Here is an 18430-nt window from a genome sequence, read left to right as displayed (position 1 = left end):
ATACAAAAAGAATGATCAATACAAACTTGTACGTTGGAACTACATCTACACCTATTCTCTAAAGGACTATGTGTATGGGATGCAACACTTGGTGCATCATGTTGATAATGTCTTACTTGCACCTCATCTCCCACATGGACAACGCATCTACCACTGCTAAACCACTCGTCTGAATGGGTACCCAGGAACTCATGAAATTGGGTACTTGTGTCAGGGGTATAAAGTATTATTCAAATATACTAACAGAATAAATTTTCTAAAAAAGTGATTACCCCTGCTAACTGCAAAGCAGTCACATGACTTAAAAGTTAGTTATTCCTGCTCCTTTAATTGACCACTAAAGTGTTCTCCCACAGTAATAAAAAAAAACGAGCAAATGTATACACAGATTACTAAATAAGCAATTTTAATTGAGTAAAATATTTAAGAGTAATTTACAGGAGAGGTTTATTTGAAGAAATATTACAACATATAAAAACTACATAAATTTCCACTTGGTTAAAAGCGGGCACTTATTTTTTATTCCAATGCATAAAACCATTCTTAAAATCTCATAATGCACCTAGGGCACTGCACAGTTGATCATGAAACGATCAGTTCATAAAATATAATGTCACATGTAGCTCAATGTCAGCCAAAGAAGACAAACACTGTTCACAAGCATAGCTGAATGGAAGTGGAACTCAGCATGTCAGAGGAAGTCAGTGCATGTTTTGAATCTTGATGGGGATAGGAATAGGAAACTGAGCAATTAATCTGTAGAGTCCATCTTTTCCTGTTTAACGTTCTCTGAAAAGAAAAAAAACAAAACATGAAATTCAGCAGTAAAAGACCTTGTAGCAATCAGCTGTAAGACTTATGATCAGAACACTTTACACGCCAAGTACAGTAGTAACATCTTCACCGCTGGGTTTCTGCAGTGCACGTGACAGAAAATATGGCACCAGAAAGAACTTCCCTTAATACCAGTCACTCATGTCCGTGGGAATACCATGCTGGTGTCCATTGTACACAATGCAATGAACCCATATTTCAGACGCACCCCAGACATATGGTGTCCACTCCACTGATTGGTGAAACAGGATTTGCTTCATAACTACACCCTTCACATCACTCTACAGACCTTTGCCAGGACCTCTAGGACTAGGCGTGGGTTGCGCAAACTATGCAGCATGATGTGCAGTATTTGGAGCCACTCAAGCTAGAAACATTTGTTTGAATGTGCAAATTATACAGCAAATTGTGGTAAATCTATAGTTAAGAGCTAAAAGCTAAACCATTACAAAATACAACAGGGCTGGACTAGTGTCGATTTTTTTTTTTTTTTTTTAAATCAAACATTTGAGAGGTAGGGAAACCCTGCTTACCTGTAACCGCCAGTTTGTAGTGTTATAGACTCGCATGCTTTTCACTCCTGTAACAAAAGGATTACTTACAGATAAAGTAATGCACACCATGTGAATCCAGAAAATTCTTGAAGATGCTAAACTACTATCTAGAGGTTACAGAGCAGGCCAGATTCTTGGCACCACCTTATGAGCCTCTCATTTAGCAGTGTTCCTTGTTGCTAGCTTTCGCCTCCATTGGGACTTCCACTGCCCTCTATGGAAGGCCCAAACGTCTGAATTCTATGTCCTCAACAGCATTGCTGCCAAGCTCCGGGTGTTACTGGGCAGAATGCTTCCCTCATGCATGAATAGAAAGTCTTTTGACGATGGCAGTCTCTGTACAATATTCTGTGCCATCTCCAAGTTTGGAGAAGCATTTTTATCTCTTTGCCATTGAGGGTTCCATCAGGAGTAGCATCGTCCAAGACAGCACACGTTTATCACTAGTAGTATTAGTGGGATTGGAGTAAAAGCTAATGCATATTTCCCAGTATGTTAATGTGCATTATTTGCTTCCTCTGGTTTTCAGACTTCTCTAATGTTGAGCATTCATTCCTGTGTGAGCAGAGTCGGTGGTGATTGTCACTGTTGGAATTAGTAATATTGACCATGCCATTTCCTCCTTTTCTTGCTGCATAACCACTAAATGTTCTTGTAGTCCTATGGGATATCCATGTTGAAGGATATTGAGAAGCCATTTGTCTGATATGACCTCACCCCACTCCTGGAGAAAGGCTCCTATTCTTCAACAAACGTGATGTATGGGCAGGTCTCTGCTTGCGAATAGTTTGTTTGCAGGGCCCGTTCCTCTGGACGGTTGTCCCCCTACCTCTTGCTCATTCACAAAAAGGCTCCCTTTGTGGTGCCAGATATTGCCAATGTGGTGTTGCCCCTTGTAATTTGGCTTGCTTGTTAGAGGTGCTATTTTTAAGTGATGGGCAGAACGCTCCCCTTCCTGTCCTGTGGAGGCAGTTTCCCCCCTCCTGGGTGGCCACTAAATTGTAAAGCCCTAGTGGACTTTGCCATCTTATCTTTTTTGGCTGCTGTAGTGTCAATCGACTGCAATGCTAAAGAGTCATTCCCCATTGAATGGTGTGTTGGTGACATTTGCATGGACTTCATTCTTTAAGCCAAAGACTCGCAGCCAGGTGTGCCTCCTTAATGTTGTTCCAGACATCAGCTGCCTGCTCGCTGTGTCTATGGACGAGGTGTTTTAGCAGTTTTCCCATTCCTTCCCAGTGCTGGTGGGAGTACCCACGAGAAGGTGTTAGATCTTGTGACCATGATGCTTCATGGCTCCCCTTTCAAACTTTCACTCAATTTTTTGCTTTCATCAGTTTGCCTCGACTATGCTGGCACTTTGGCTCTTTTCCTTGCGGTGGCCACAATTAATTCTGAGGTCACCTTGCCTTGAATGCTTGAATTTATTTTCTACTGTGGGTGTTGCCGGCTTGCAGATAGACTGTTCCTGGAAAGCATCTTTCCTCTAGAACAAAAAAATGGGAAGCATTGATAGATACTGCCATTTGCTTTGTGAGGAGGGTTACTAGCAGAACACTGGTCTGATTTCTCTTCCTCCGGTTGGACCCCATACCGGTCCGCTGCTCTCTTCACCACCATGTTGTACATGACTCACCCGGAGAAGACTACCTCAACCAATAAGATCTTGCCATTGTTAGAAATAGGCCTGGAGAGACTGAGTTCTCTACTTCGTAGAAGAACTAGTCTGCATGAGGCTCTGGCGTTAGTGGTGGCTCCTGGTCCACCATCTCCCTCTCCCGTCTCCCTCTCCCTCTCCCGTCTCCCTCTCCCTGTTCCCCCCGTGCCTCTGACTTATTCTACGTCCTAGTCGGTGTGGAGAGCTACAAAAGTTTCCAAATGTTGCTGGCACAGGGGATATTCACAAGGTGAGGAATCCACTGGCAGATGTATCCATCAGAAAGCAAATTCTACCCTCTATTCCCCCACCCCCAAGGAAGCAGCTACGTGCCACTGGAAAGTTCAACTAAAGTCAAGCACTTTGGACTACCCTGGGAGCATGTCTGGGATACTACTTCTCTTCTCTGTATTAGTGTGACTTGTAACAATTGTACTGAGGGTGGTAGGATCTTTCTTGGTGTCTGGATTGGCCTGGCTCCTGCCTTTAGCCATGAAATGTACAGATAGTAAAACACCTGTACTGTAATGTACTTGGCAGCATGCTGGGATAGCTTATTTTTGCATGAAAATTGAAATGTTTCCCAGATAAAGTTTGCTCAAAAAAGAAGGTCTAAAACAAAGATGATTAAACCCGTCCCTGCCTGCATAGGACTGCTGTTCCAAGCTGATGGAAGCCAGCAATGAAAACATCCATTGCTGCATCCATTATAGTGGGCGATGCATTTACACATTCTTAACCACTTCCATGCTAATGACAAGGCCAGCTCGTCATGCAGTACACTGGAGCTGTGCTTATGACGAGCTGACCTGGTCATTAACAATGGGAATTTAAGGAAGTCAGCACCCAGCGGGAATTGCCTTAGCATTGAAGGTGTTAACACAGCCTTAGTCTCCTGCCAGAGGACCAACAAGACTAACTAGAGGCAAATTGTTATGCAACAAATGGCGATCATATGCCCAGGAATTGACAGGACACACTGCTTTGATGGCTGTTGCAGCCATGGAGCAGACCCTGCACCCCATGTGGTCAATGCATTGGTCGTGAGGGACAGACGCCAGAGTGGCTGGATTCTTTGATATACACTGAACAGCTGTCTAGGACAGATTTGGGATGGTCAAGCAAGCTGCTGGTGCAGTCAGTGGTGCTCTGCATTTCTTCTGCAGGTGGAGTAAAACTGAACAGTGGGCAGTGTATGAATCAGCTAGAGACCTATTGACCAGCCATGATCCAGAATTGAGGGATTTCGTTGTGCAAGGTAGCTCTAAAATTAAAAAAATCATACAGGGAATTAGTATTCTACAGAAGTCTCAGGGAAGTCCAGCTTTTGCTGCTCTTTCCAGCAAGATAGGAAATGCGACTGGAGACAAATCAGGCAGCGATTCATTTTTATCAGTCCCTAGGAAGACTGTAGCCTTTCGACGCTCCATTATGTCCATGACAGTCCTGCCCTTTCGCCAAAAAGCTGGCCATCTTCTCCATCTGGTCAGAAGTGTCCTTTGCGCAGGACCAGATGTTAGAGAAGTAGGTCTGCTCCATGGTTGCGAGATACATTAAGGCAGTTAATGCTCTGCTCTTTCCAGTAAGGTGGGGGAAATGGGATTGAGACAAATCAAGCTGTGATGGCGATTTTTTTGTCTCTAGGAATAATGTAGCCCTTCCACTCTCCCAACTCAATGGTGGGGGCCAAGGCTATTGTAACACATGGATGTGCTAGTAGACAAACCTCTAAGACTATGGCAGATCTTAAAATAATAAAGATATTAAACAAAAAAAACTGTCCAATATTATGTTTTACTGCCATTTAAAGTTACTGGGATTTCCCAGCCTAGTGACAGGTAATGTTTTAACCATGTGAATATATGGAAAATCCATGGCTAAAGAAATGGGCATTTTAATGCTTGGCCTGGCTTGAAAGCTGCTAACGGCTTTGTCTTTCTTCAAGATTTAGTACAGTCAATATAGCAAGCGACAAGGCAGGTGAAATTATGCAGCTGAGTAGCACCAAATTATGTGCCAAGTTTCCTAAATTTGGCAAGAAAAGGCTAATTATGTGGCACAATGCTGCATAGCTCATTTGTTGGGGTCGAGGATCATGTTTTCTTAGTCATTTTGGTTCTTCAAGGTTGAAGAATCCAGTCCTGTTGGCCAAAGGTGGCGCAAGCCCAAACCAGGTCTGGGCGGGGGGACGGGCGCATTTCTGAAATAACCCAAGTTTGCTAGGTACATTGTGAGCTTTTGGGCGGAAGAAGGAGTCAAAACGAAAGTTACTTATCTTCACATTTCCCAAGCAGTACCAGACCAGGAGGCAGGTGCACAGCTAGTTATACCAAAAAATGAACGATCGAGTGAGACCTGGCCTTCATACAGAGTTCAAACAGTAATGCTTTGTAAAATCAAACCTGCCAACCTGAACAAAAATATTTACTGTGTGAGGAGGGGCAGGGCTTCGGCCGAGAAGTACCCAATAGACACTTTTGAACCCCACACTGCCCCCAAGCCCTCTCCAATCTGCCCTCCAAGAAAGCTTGCAGAGGCTGGTGACAATGTCAAGGGGTGCTTTTACACCTTTAATGGACGACAGCTGGTCAAAGTTTCGGAAAAACACTATTTACAGATGTTTCCAGTTAGTTTTCCCTACCACCGATATCTGCTCATCACTGCATGACTAATGCAGCAGTTTGAGTTAACAGGTCTGCAAAAGTGTGGTTTGAATCCTACTTTGCCACCTTCCAGAGGTCTCTCACCAGCACGCATGTGCAGACAGATTCAGCTCTGGTGGAATGAGCTCTTTTCCCTTCTGGTGGGTCCTCGATTGCTAAGGCATAGCACACGTCTTGAAGCACAGGTTTATCGATTGCAAGAATGCCCTCTTGTGCACTACCTCACTTTTCACCTTCCCCACTTAGCCTATGGGCAGCTCGTCATAGTCCGAATTCACATGTTCTGTCCATGTAATAGGAGTAAACTATTAAGGTTCAGTCTGTGGGGTCTTTCTTTAGTGGATGTGGTAAAGGGAGGTTGGCAGGTTGATTGGCAGAGGTGGAATGGGGTAGCCATTTTTGGCAGGAATACCGCCTTAGTTTTTAGAATGAACTAACCAGAACAACAAAAAAAAAATTAGATTTCATACTCAATGACTGGACTAGATGACATGATAGCGATCAAAAAGACTTCTAAAAGCAGTCCAAGGGCAACTGAGCAATGGCACAAATTGCTCCTGGGCAATCTGGCCAGGTTGGAAATTCCCTATCGTCTGGAGAGCGACCACAACCCCATAATGGCTACACTGCACCTGCAAGTCGCCCTCAAAACTACGTAAGTGGGGCATTCAACGCGGGCCCAACTGCACACCATGGTTAGAAGAATCAAATGGGACTCACGGGGGTCTGCCAAGGTGGGAACCTGGCTCAAGGGCGAAACACTCACTTCAGACAGTGCTCCGACAATCACACCACTGTTGGGATAACACCATTGGTAAACTACAGGATCTCCTGGCAGGGCCTGCGGTTCATCGCAGAACACTCGGGCCACATCCGAAGCAAACCCTTGACCCATTCTTGGCCTCCCAACGAAAGACCCTCAGGAAGGCCGTCCGCCAGCACAAACTGACTGGAACCGTACACACTGCCAACAAGGTGGCATCGCTGCGGAGGACCTATAAGAAATCCTTATGGGAGACCAAGAGACTCAAGAACAGTCTGAGTGGGTAAAAATGTTGGCCCTACTCAAGGGCAAAAGTCAGTCCCAGTTTTGGAATCATATGAACAAACTCCGCTCCATCAACAAGACGAGAGGAAAAGCAGTCTGAAGAAGCCTGGGCCCTGCACGTGTCCGATCTTTATCGCAGTGACTCTGGGGGCCCCACGGTGATTGAATTAAGAGATCGCGCTGTTCCCATTCAAATGGAAACTCTCGAACTGACCACTGCAGTCGAGGTCGCCAAGTATCTGCGAGCCATGAAAAAAAGACAGAGCTCCAGGGCCTAACGGCCTCCCTGCCGGGTTATTCAAAAGTGCCCCTGAAAAGTGGGCGGACCTTCTGACTCCCCTATTTAACAACGTGTTCGTGACAGGCCAGCTACCAGACTCTTGGTTAGGTTCGACTCTATGCCCCATATTCAAGAAAGGAGACCCTGTGTCACTGGCTAACTACCGCCTTATTGCCCTATTAGATCTGGAGGCAAAGGCATATGCCTGGTGTCTTCTTCGGTTGCTTGAAAAATGGGTCGTAGAAAATAAAATACCATACTACCAAACTGGGTTCCGGCCTCCACAATAGACAACATTACTACTCTAGCCACTTTGAGTCAAAAAGCAGCACACAAAAAACATCTTCCACTCTATTGCTGCTTCATAGACCACAGCTCGGCTTTTGACAAAGTGTCTCGGAACATCCTGTGGAGGAAACTGAACAAATGGGGATTCCGCACGACCTACTAGGAGCACTAATTTCCCTGCATAAGAACACGTGGGTGCGAATTAAAACCGGCCCAAAGACACTTTCTTCAAGAATTGCCATCGAAGATGGGCTAAAGCAAGGCTGTGTTCTTGCCCCGCTGTTCAATCTCAACACAGCTGATCTCGGTACATTCCGGGAGAATAGTAATCTTCTCCCGCCAAAACTAGGACCCGCCAAAAAGCCTCGTCACATATTACAATACGCAGACGACATTGTAATAATGGACCAAGCAAAATCGGGTCTCCAACGGGCATTAAGCACGCTCCACATAACACCGCCAATGCTCTGAAAATCAACCAGGCAAAGACGAAGGTACTGGTATTTGGCAGATGCAAGAGTAAGAAAAAGCTGGTATGGAACATCGGGCCCGCCAGGATTAACACAATAGCAAAATACAACTACTTGGGAGTCTGGTTCAATGAGACGTCAAGGCCAACAGCTCACCTAGCTGCCTTGCAAAAGAGCAGGCGCAATCACATACTCCCTGACCCGGCTGAATCAAACCCTAAGTAGCCCCTCTGCAGAAGCCATCTTGAAGGTGACTAAAGCTATTCTACTACCTGCGTTAACCTACGGACACCAGGCCTTCCCTGGCGCATGCTCCCCCAGTCTTGAGCTCGCCCAAATCTCCACCTACTATTTTTTTTCCCATCTGCCAAGTTTCATTCAGCGGGCAAGACTAAGATTGGAGCTAGGTCTACAAAGACAATCTCTTTACTGCGAGGCAGACATCCTGAAATATTTTATAAGGACCCTAAAAGCAGGCGATAACACTCTTAAATCCCAGCTAAAAGGAATCCTGTCCAGTCCTGGCAATCCCTGGAACACCCAGATTGTAAAGGCCATAAGAGTGTTAGAGATTGACAACTCATCTCTCCTCTCAGTCACTATTCCATACTCTGCCTGGAAAAGCGCCATCAACAAGCAAGTCAAACTTATCTCCCAGTCTATGGATCTGCAGGCTGCAAAGTCATTAACCATTCTGCTCCCCTTGAACTCTTCGTATCTTCCTGGGATCCCACAAGCATATTTCCAGGGAAATCTAAGTGCTGTGGCTCGGAAGAACATAATGTTTATGCGACTTCTAGGCCTGCGCTTGACGGCCTTCAACAAATGGGCTTCAACAAGCGAGGGGGGGCTTGTAGGCTGTGCAAATACCACTCTGAATCATGTCTGGATCTCCTGTGCTGCTGCCCGGCACTAACAGCCTCCAGAAGGGCCCTCTTGAAACCCTGGTTTCAAAAATGGGGTGCTAGGACGTGCCGGGAGGCCTCGGCCTTATGCTTTACATCTACTGACATTCAAGTGCTCACAAGGTTTGGCAAATTTGTGAGACTTGGACAATCTTCTATTACCTCCTTTAGCCGCCATGCTTCCTCCCCCTCTCCCTTAAAGACTCATTACAGACTTTGTCCGTCCTTAGGCCCAGCACCCTTTGTCTTAATTATTTTTATTAGGCCAAGTGTAATGAGGCACAAACGCAGTGGTATATTTAATTAAAGGTTTATTAACTCGGAGCGCCGGGGCTGGCTACCTCTGGCGGTGAGCGCCAGAGAAAACAAATGTCCCGCCTACCACATCCTGTGACGTGGTTCCTGTTCCGCTCATGGAACACTAGAGCGCTGCCACATCTCCCCCCTTTATGCACAATAAACAAAATTTTAAAAGTCTTACTTCCAGTCCATTTCATAATCCTTGAATCTCTCCGGTACCTTGATTCTCCGCCCTGCTCGAGTTTCCACTCTCTCAATCTTTCTCTCTCCTCCTGTAGTCTCTTGTTCCCTTCTCTCTCGCACCTTCTACTTCCCCATCCTTGGCCTTCTTCTCACACTCTTCTATGCCTCTGTTCTTTCCTTCCGTTGTCTCTCTACTCACTCTTTCTTTCTCTGCTGTTGTTTGTCCTTCCGTTCCGTTCACATACTCTTCTTGCCTTTCTCCACTTACACTTTCTCCATCCTCTGCGACATTCTCCTTTCCTTCTTCCGCCTCGTCTTCCCATTTCAGTATCTTGCTGCATTTGGCCATTCTGTCCATGGACCAAATCTTTCCGTCGCTCAGGAGAGCTGATCTGGCATAAGGCTCCACCACCTTGAGGGGAGGTGAAAACTTGCTCTCTCCTTTCTTCTTCATGATGGCTAGCTTCACCCTCACCCAATCACCTTTGTCCAGTTCTGTACTTTGAGTGTTCCTTCTTCTGTTGTAGTGTGCCGTGTAGACATCTTGGGCTCTCTCCAGATTTTTCCTTACCACCGCCGGTGACCACTTACTCTGGACAATCAACTTCCTCCATGCTGCATTGTCTTTGGTGAAGGCCTCTCTGCCTCTTAAGATCTTGAAGGGGCTGTAGCCTGTGCTACCCGGTGTGATTCAGTATGCCCAAATCTTCTCCAGCTCCATTTCCCAATTCTTGCCATCCTCAATGGCTGCCTGTATGGTGCCCATAATCACACGATTAAAGCGTTCCACCTGGCCGTTTCCCGCCGGGTGGTAGATCGGGGTGTGCTTCAATTCCGTTTCTGTTGGTGAAGGCCGTCCACTTTTCTGAAGTGAACTGGGGTCCATTGTCGCAGGTGATGATCCTCGGAATGCCTTCGCTGACAAAGGTGGTACGCAAGAACTTTCACTGCCTCAGTATCCACTCTCTCCAAGACTTGTAGCTCGGGCCACTTGGAATACCTATCAACTGCGACCACCACGTACTTTTGAGTGCCCTCCTTGTTCAGGACTGGTCCCATTATGTCCACTGACAACATCTCCCACGGGCCATCTGGAATCGGAAATCTTCCCAGCGGGGGTCTCAGCATGCTCTGGGCCTTGTCCGATTTTGCGCAAGACTCGCAAGAGCGCACATGTCTTTCTACCTGCGCGTCGATGGCTGGCCACCAGTAGGCTTGTCTGGCCAAGGCTTTCGTTTTTGTGATGCCCTGGTGCCCTTCATGCAGTAAGGACATCAACCGTTCCAGAATGTTCCTGGGCGGAACCACCTTGTCCCCTCTGAGTAAGAACATTGGGTTTTCAGCCAAAGACAGTTCCTCTCGGACCTCCCAGTATCTCTTCAGTTCCTCCTTCAAGTGTCTCTTCTCAGGCCAGCCATGAACGACATATCCTTTTACGGCCTCCAAGTCTGTGTCTTCCCGGTATGCTTCTTCCCAGTCCTGGGCGCTTATTACCTCTTCAGTGTCCTGGATGGTGGCAACCACGTATCCTTCCCACTCTTGCCTTTCTTCATTCTTTGCCTCTTCCATGGCAGCTGCCCTACTTAGGAAGTCGGCCACTTTGTTCTGTGGCCCTGGAATGTGCTCGACTTCATAGACAAAGTCCAATAGCCGTAGGGTCATCTTGGCAATCCTGGGCGTGGCATGGTCATGTCCACTTGATGTCAGGACACGAACTAAAGGCTTGTGATCGGTTTTTACGAGAAACTTGGCACCCCACAAGTATTGCCTGAATTTTTCCACCGCCCAGACCACCGCCAAGACCACCGCCAGCATCTCTTTCTCCACCACACTGAACTTCTCCTCATTGGGCGACAACGAGCGGGAGGCGAAGCTGACGGTCGACATCTCTCCCGACTCCTCTCTCTGCATCAGTACCGCTCCTAGGCCTCGGTCACTGGCGTCTGTGGTGAGAATAGACTCAGCTTCGGGGTCAAATCCCTTGAGGGGGAATGGCCGTACCCATTTCTCGCTTGAGTGCGTCGAACTCTTCTTGCTCCTCTTTACCCCACTGAAACCTGTTCTTTTCCTTGAGCAGTTGTCGTATGTAGTGTGTCTTTGTTGCGAAATGAGGGATGAATTTGCTGTAATACTCGGCCATCCCTAGGAATGACCGAACATCTTCCTTCCTTTCCGGTGTGGGCGCTTCCATGATGGCTCTCATGTTTGTTTTCTTCGGAGTTATGCCTTGTCCACTCACCTCATGGCCGAGGTATGTGACCGACTGCACTCCCAAATTGCATTTCGTCCACTCGGCAGTCAATCCACTGTCTTGCAGTTTCTGCAGCACCTTGTGAAGTTTCACGTTATGATCCTGCCTCGACTTCCCCATTACCAGTATGTCATCCTGGAAGAAGAGGACATCCTTAAGGTCTTTTAGGAGTTTATGCATGATTTTCTGGAACACGGCCGCGGCAGAAGCTAAGCCGAAGGGCATCCTCACGAACTCATAGCACCCGAAGGGTGTGATAAACGACGTGAGGTGGGTGCACGACGGATGAAGCTTAACCTGATAGGCCGACGAGAGGTCCACTGTGGAAAACCATGTGACGTCCTTTGTTTTCGCCAGCATTTCGCTGATGCGCGGCAAGGGGAATTTGTCTATGACAATGTTTTTGTTTAACTCCCTTAGGTCCACGCAGAGACGTACCTTGCCGTTGGGCTTTTGGGCTACAACCAGGGGAGACAGCCACTCCGCGCTCTCTATCGCCCTGATGACTCCCTCCTTTTCCAACCTGTCCAGCTCTATTTGTACTGCCTCTCTGCTGCGGAACGGAATGTTCCTCACTCTGTGCACTACTGGTACCGCCCCTTCCTTCAGTTTGATGAGGTGCGTGTACTTGCCCAGCTCGCCAATCTGCCCGTTGAATACTTTGGGATATGTTTTCCTCCACAACTGCACGTCTTCCCTGACCGCCATGTCCATGAGTAGGATTTTCTCTATGCCACCAGGGTTGAGCTGGATCCCCAATGCTCCTTGGTCCTTCCAACTCAGAACGGACGGGCCTCTCTCCGCTACGTACAGCTTGCACTGCGCATGACGACCTCTAAATTCAAATAAGAGCGGGCAGTAGCCCAACATGGGGATCTTCTGTCCAGTGTACGTTACTGGTCTCACATCCATGGGTAGGAGTGTTTTTGATCATCGCTGCAAAGTTGTCTTCCCATACCTGCCTCTGGACGATTGAGATGGGCGCTCCGCTGTCCGCGATCATCTCCAAGGGTATGCCCCCTATGTGCATGTCGAGACGAGGCCTGTCTGTGTTGGAACCGTCCATCTCTAGAACTTGGACATCAATGTACAGGAATTCTTCCTCTTCACCTTTGTCGTCCTGATCACTGGAATCTTCTCTCTGATCATGGTCTACCAAGCGCAGTACGGCATTCTTCGGTTTTCTGCGACACACTTTCTCGTAGTGTCCAAAGATGTTGCAGTAGGAACACCTGGCCTTGAAGGCGGGGCACACCTTGTCGTTTCCCATGTGGCTACTGCTACCACACCTGTAACACTGGTTTCTTTCTTTTCTGTGTGTCTTGCTGTCCGTCTGTGATTTAGTGGAGAAGTCAGCTCTGTTTCCTCCCTGGGTCTTCCGCGTCTCATTTTGCTTCCAACGGTCGTTTCTGTTTGGCGCCATTACTCTACACACTGCTTGCGATTCCTGGGCGTCCCTCTTCGCCGCCTGGGCACACCTTCTCGATAGCTCGGCTTTTTTGACCATCGCCCAGATCTCCTTGAGTGGAGCGTCGCCATTCACCCACAATTTCTCCTGTATGTGGGTACTAGAGGTATGCATAATAATTTGATCCCTGATGAATTCATCATGCAGTCCACCAAATTTGCACGTGACGGCTAACTTCCTCAGTGCTACGACGTATTCGTCCACAGACTCTCCGCTCTTCTGTTTCCTCTGAAAGAAGTTAAATCTGTCGATGGCGACACACACTACAGGCCTGTAATGTGCGTCCAAGTCTTCGATGGCGTGATCAAACACCTCCGTGTCCGCTGCAGCTCTTTCTCCTTTCACAATGGTGTCATAGATCCTGAGCCCTTCTGGACCTAAGTTATGGAGAAGGATCTTCTTTTTCCTCAGACTCGTGAATGCGGTCTCGCCTTCCTCTTCCAGCGCTTCCAGATAGTTAAGGAAGTACCTCTTCCAGTCTTCCCATTTTCTTTCCGGTTCTCCGCTTTTCGTGAGGAATGGGACGAGTTGGGTGAGAGACGTGCTCTGACTCGCCATGGTTGGAGCCTTCCTCCTGGTCTTAGGTGTGACAACAGTTTTCCTGGATGACTCCCTGGGGCGCTTTGATCTCCTCCCTCATCCTCTCTGTTCTCACCCTCACTGTCCTCTCCTGGTCCACCCTCTGTGGTGAGAGATTCCGCCTCTGAGCTGCTTCCTGCCTTCGCATTCGATGTGCCTGCAGTCTCCGCCAGCATGCACCCCTATTCTCTGTTGCTGGGGCGCCTGTGAGGGCTCACAGTGATGCAATAGGGCTGGTTGCCTTGTTATTTTCCCTCAGGTGTCTTCCTCTGTCTTGCTGTGCTTTCACTCCACCTGGGGCGTCATTTACCCGTGCTGTGGCCTTTACTGGGCTTAAGGACAGCTGTGGGGCCCCCTCCTGGCTCGTGGCTGTGCTGGCGCCGTTTTTCGCGCTTCTTCCCGCCTTGCCGGCTCCTCTGCCGCGCTCCGTTCTGCCTCTCATGCGTAATGCGTGCAAATACTGGGGTCGCGTGCTTATCCCACCCTCGTCGCCACTGTAATGAGGCACAAACGCAGTGGTATATTTAATTAAAGGTTTATTAACTCGGAGCGCCGGGGCTGGCTACCTCTGGCGGTGAGCGCCAGAGAAAACAAATGTCCCGCCTACCACATCCTGTGACGTGGTTCCTGTTCCGCTCATGGAACACTAGAGCGCTGCCACACCAAGCACAGCAAAATGTTCACACAGGCAACTATAACGCTGTTCTTTCAATAAGCATACGGTCTCTAGCCTGGAAAACTGTTTTTGTATGATAAGTGCCAAAAGCTAAATTTCATAACTGTGCTAAAGTAGATTCTGTATAGCAATGGTTTGAAGTAACTGCTAAATTAATTAATACAATAAAAATAAAAAAACGAAGTTCATGAGCCCCTTCGACAACCTCATTACAATGGGGGGCGGGTGGGGGATTTGAAAAAGAGCTGGTCAGGCAATTATAGGAAAGTCAACAAGGCCGAAATGTAGCCCTTAACAGTGGCCACTGCGCACCATTGATATGCTAGTGACAATGCACTACACAGAATGCCCAACAGACTTGCTACAGAGTTAACTGCAAAACACTGACAAACCTGCTCAATCTGCTCTAATAAACCCTTTTTGGTAGGTCTATGGTTAGAAAACATCCAGCACTTCAGGAGTCAAGTGAAAAACACTCCGGTTGCCCCATTCACTCTAGACATTAAGGCAGAGGCTCTGGGGGTTGGTGGTGCAGGCCCTGCTCAAGTGATTGAAAGAGGTCTATCCTGTGACGAAGGCTGAGTGGGGAATATAGGGAGGTATTTACAAGGTCTGCACACCACTCTTTTGGCCCATTCGGGGCTAGAATCTTTGGCTCAGTAAAGGCATATTTTGCTAAAACCCAAAGTGAACTGGATACTGCCACATCAAGAGAAACGTACCCCAATACTCCCTGCAATGGATACCAATAGGCACATAATGTCAGACATTAATCATTCTGGAGTGGCAGAGTTATGCAAAGGAGGGGTCCAGAGAGTAAAGATGCACTGAACAACCTCTGGGTGTAGGCATCACTCGCGGTCGGCAAGATGATGCTGACTGATACAAGCCACTGGTACACTTAGCTCATCAGCTAGGTGATTGGCTATCAACCAGATGTGATGGTCCTGAGCCCAGTCACATAGCTTCTTTTACAGAAGCTATGTGACTGGCTATCTTGCCTGGACTTGCCAGACTTGAGTCTTCAGCCTGGAATTTCACCATGCCAAGAACATTTTGGCCTCCCTCTTTTATGGCCTTGGGGTGCATTATTCAAGATTTGTACACCTTCCTGTCATGGTTGGACCCCAAACAAAAGATTTCATGAGGGTCTGTACATGGGCGTCGCAGAAATATTTCGGGGGGGGGAGGGGGTGCGCTAACCTGGCAAATGAAGGGGCATAACTAATGTTAATCAATAGAGGCGAGGCTAAAGAGGCAGACAATCAAGATCGGGTTATGCTCAAGCCAAGCTGAGAAAAACAAGCATTGGCATAGCAAATAGGTCTCGCCTTTGGGACCTTAAGTATTTAGTTATGCAGCAGGTCCCAAAGGCAAGACCTATTGGCTATGCCAATGCTGGTTATATCTGGGCATGTTGAGAGGCTAGGGGACTGGGTCTCTATGTTGGGTTGGGAGTACAGCAATGACCTACTCAATTTGAATGAGTAGGTAATACAACCGGAGGCGTGAAATGAAAGGTTCACTACCAGGAATAACAGGAAGGTAGAAAGTTAGGCTGGTTAGAAAGGTAAGGAGGGGGTAGAGGCAGGCATGGTGGTGAGGGGAGAAACGGATGCATGCAAGGAGAACACCGAGTGAGGGAGGCGAACTAGGAAAAGGCCCAGAAAGGTGGGTCGGGTAAAGACCGTAGTGAGGCAAAGAGAAGGGTAGCAAGGGGTTAATTAAGGGTAGACAAAGAAGTGAGGTGTAGAAGAAAAAGATTCAGGAGCAGAGACAGGTAAATCAAAGATGGAGGGAAGAATCACGCAGTCGTAGAACGTGAGAAGCGTGTCAGAGACAGGTAGAAACAGCTGAGGAAGACGTGATAATAAAGACTGAGGTAGACGGTAGAGGGGTGCTTTGATATAAAGGAAGTGCAGAGATGTGTCAGAGGTTACTGAAGAGGAAAAGTAGAGGTATTCAGAAAGGTACTAAAAGTAGTAAGGGGTGAACAGAGGTAGAACGAGTGGAAGGGGAGAGACGGGGAGAGAACATGTAGCGGGAGAAGATGAATGGCAGGGTAAAGTGAGCGATCAGGCAGCGAGTGTGAGGAGTGCGATACAGAGGGATATGTGGCAGTGAGCACAAGACGTGGGGTACAGAGGGATATAAGGCAGAGAGCGAGAGGTTTGGGGTACAGAGGGATATGCTGTGGCAGTGAGCGTCACTTCTTGCCCTTGCGCGCCCCATCCCCTGCAGACGCCCATGGGTCTGTAATGGATATTTGTCCATTAGTCCATACGTAGTTTGAAGCCTGGCACTTGGGTAGCGACAAGACAAACTTCACCTGAAGAAAAATTAAAAGTCAGACAGCAAACTCCTAAGGGGATGGAGAGCTCCTGACTCGTGTCAATGGTGTGTAAAAAAGAAAAAAAAAAAAAAAAAAAAAAAAAAAAAAGGAAAACTTTTAAGTTGAAATGGAGCCTTCACAACCAACCAGTGTGGAGCTCTATTGAAGTGGAATCAGTCCAATGCTTGGTATTTTCAAAAAGGTGGTGATTAATCTGAAGATATGAGGGTTATTTCTAACTTTACTTCAATGAAAAACCATGCACTGTCGGCACCAATCACTAGAAAACGTGTACTTTAGCACACGCTGCAAACAACCTAATCATTCAAATTTCAATCCATGCCAACTGTTAACCACACGTGGAAGAGTCCCTTCTACCATTTGCTAGCATGATGGGCATTTTGCCTTCAGACTGCAGCTTTAGGTTTTCAAACCACTCTATTGTAACACTACCATCTTACAGAGACTTGTGAACTATATATCACCAATACCTGCTACACGGGCATATTGGAAGACTAATTTATGACAAATAGGGGATTTATAAGTTACACTGTCTGAACTTGACCTAACTGGAAAACTGTAGTTGTATAGGTTAATTATTCTTTAAGCAATCAATTCCCCAACAAAATAAAAACAAAACTTAATGCAATAGTGAATTGTAGTCCCTTCATTTTATTGTAATGTCTTCCCTACAGGCACTGTGATGAGATTAACTCCACACCTCCATGAGCATTCCACTCAACGGCTCACTCAATAGTGAGCCGCTTCTACCTTTGAAGGCAGAATATCTGGAATGCTATTTGCACACAGGGAAGTAAAGCACATAAGGACTCCTCCACCTACTCAAACAGCCTTTGAGAAACTGACCGCTGTAGTTTGCAGTCATGCTTCATGAAAAAACAAGTTCCATGCCTTTGATAAAGATGAACTAAAAATTGTAGTAAGTCAAACCTCAGGATTCACTTCACAAGAGGTGCACCAGAAATCAAGGGTGTGGTGCTCATGGGAGCATGGATTTCAGAGCATACACATTGACCGTATGATGGATTTTACTACAGAGCAAACAACTGTTGAAAGTAGGCTGAAACCGTCAACATTATCGGCGCCCTCTTGCTCTCCTTAACCTTTTTGTGCGCGTAAAACAGCCGCCATTTTGAACACCATGGCTTCCCTGCTCCCGCCGAGAGCCAGCGCGCCTCTCTCCCACTCCTAACTTCGCCGGCATCCCCCGCATACTGACAACCCCCCTGCCTGCACCTGCCGCGAATCATAAAAACCCCTCTTCAGCGCGGCTCTGCGCCAGGCCCTCGTCCTGTTCCCAGCGCGACACCTCCCTTCTTCCCATTTATGATCCCCGGCCCTTTGATGCAAACCCCTTTTCCCCGTGTGCCCGTTTGTCTTCCCCGTTCCCAGGCCGACACCCAGCTCTGCCGATACCAATCCCTTGCCCCTCCCCGTACAATAGAAAGCTTCCCTCCTCAAAGGACCCCCGAGATGATCAAAGCCCCCCCCCATCCCACGAGATCCGATCGAAACCCACACACTCCGTGGATCGGCGGAATATCCAGCTGCGCGATGATCATCACCTGTTGTGAACGGGGCGGGGACTTCCACTGTAATCTTGCGTGGGAACGGGCTGGGAAGGGGGGGATTCTAAGGATGTCTTTCCGTACATCAAAGTATCGACGAAAATGTGTTACATGCAATAAACAGATAAACGTGTGTATAAGAGGCCAGGCCTCAGGGATGCAGTTAGAGCACCTCAGAACGATACCTTCTGTCCGTTTCGTTGTGTTCTCCTCCGGAGAGAATAAAAACCTTGTTTCCTGCCTTCCAGTCTCCAGCGCCTGCCTCTTCAATAGTTTAACTTCTTTGTGGGTTCAAGAGGCGACACCGCCGGGCAAATACTTAAGGATCTTATATTCTGGTTGGTAGTGCCCCC

At 47.5% G+C, this 18430-nt stretch overlaps 1 protein-coding gene across 1 annotated transcript in view; it reads right to left on the bottom strand.

The window, feature by feature from the left end:
• Positions 1-389: 389 nt before the first annotated feature.
• DNMT1 (DNA methyltransferase 1) overlaps positions 390-18430 on the bottom strand; it is a 104374-nt gene continuing 86333 nt past the window's right edge. Inside the window, exon 34 of the mRNA XM_078689239.1 lies at positions 390-789. Coding sequence (XP_078545365.1) covers positions 752-789 — 38 coding nt within the window. The 3' untranslated portion in view covers positions 390-751. The remainder of the gene's footprint in view (positions 790-18430) is intronic.

This window comes from Lissotriton helveticus, chromosome 1_1 (genome assembly GCF_964261635.1).
Source record: "Lissotriton helveticus chromosome 1_1, aLisHel1.1, whole genome shotgun sequence".
Classification (NCBI taxonomy): domain Eukaryota; kingdom Metazoa; phylum Chordata; class Amphibia; order Caudata; family Salamandridae; genus Lissotriton; species Lissotriton helveticus.
The sequence above is the reverse complement of the archived record's forward strand: the minus strand, read 5'-3'. Positions and strand labels throughout refer to the sequence as shown.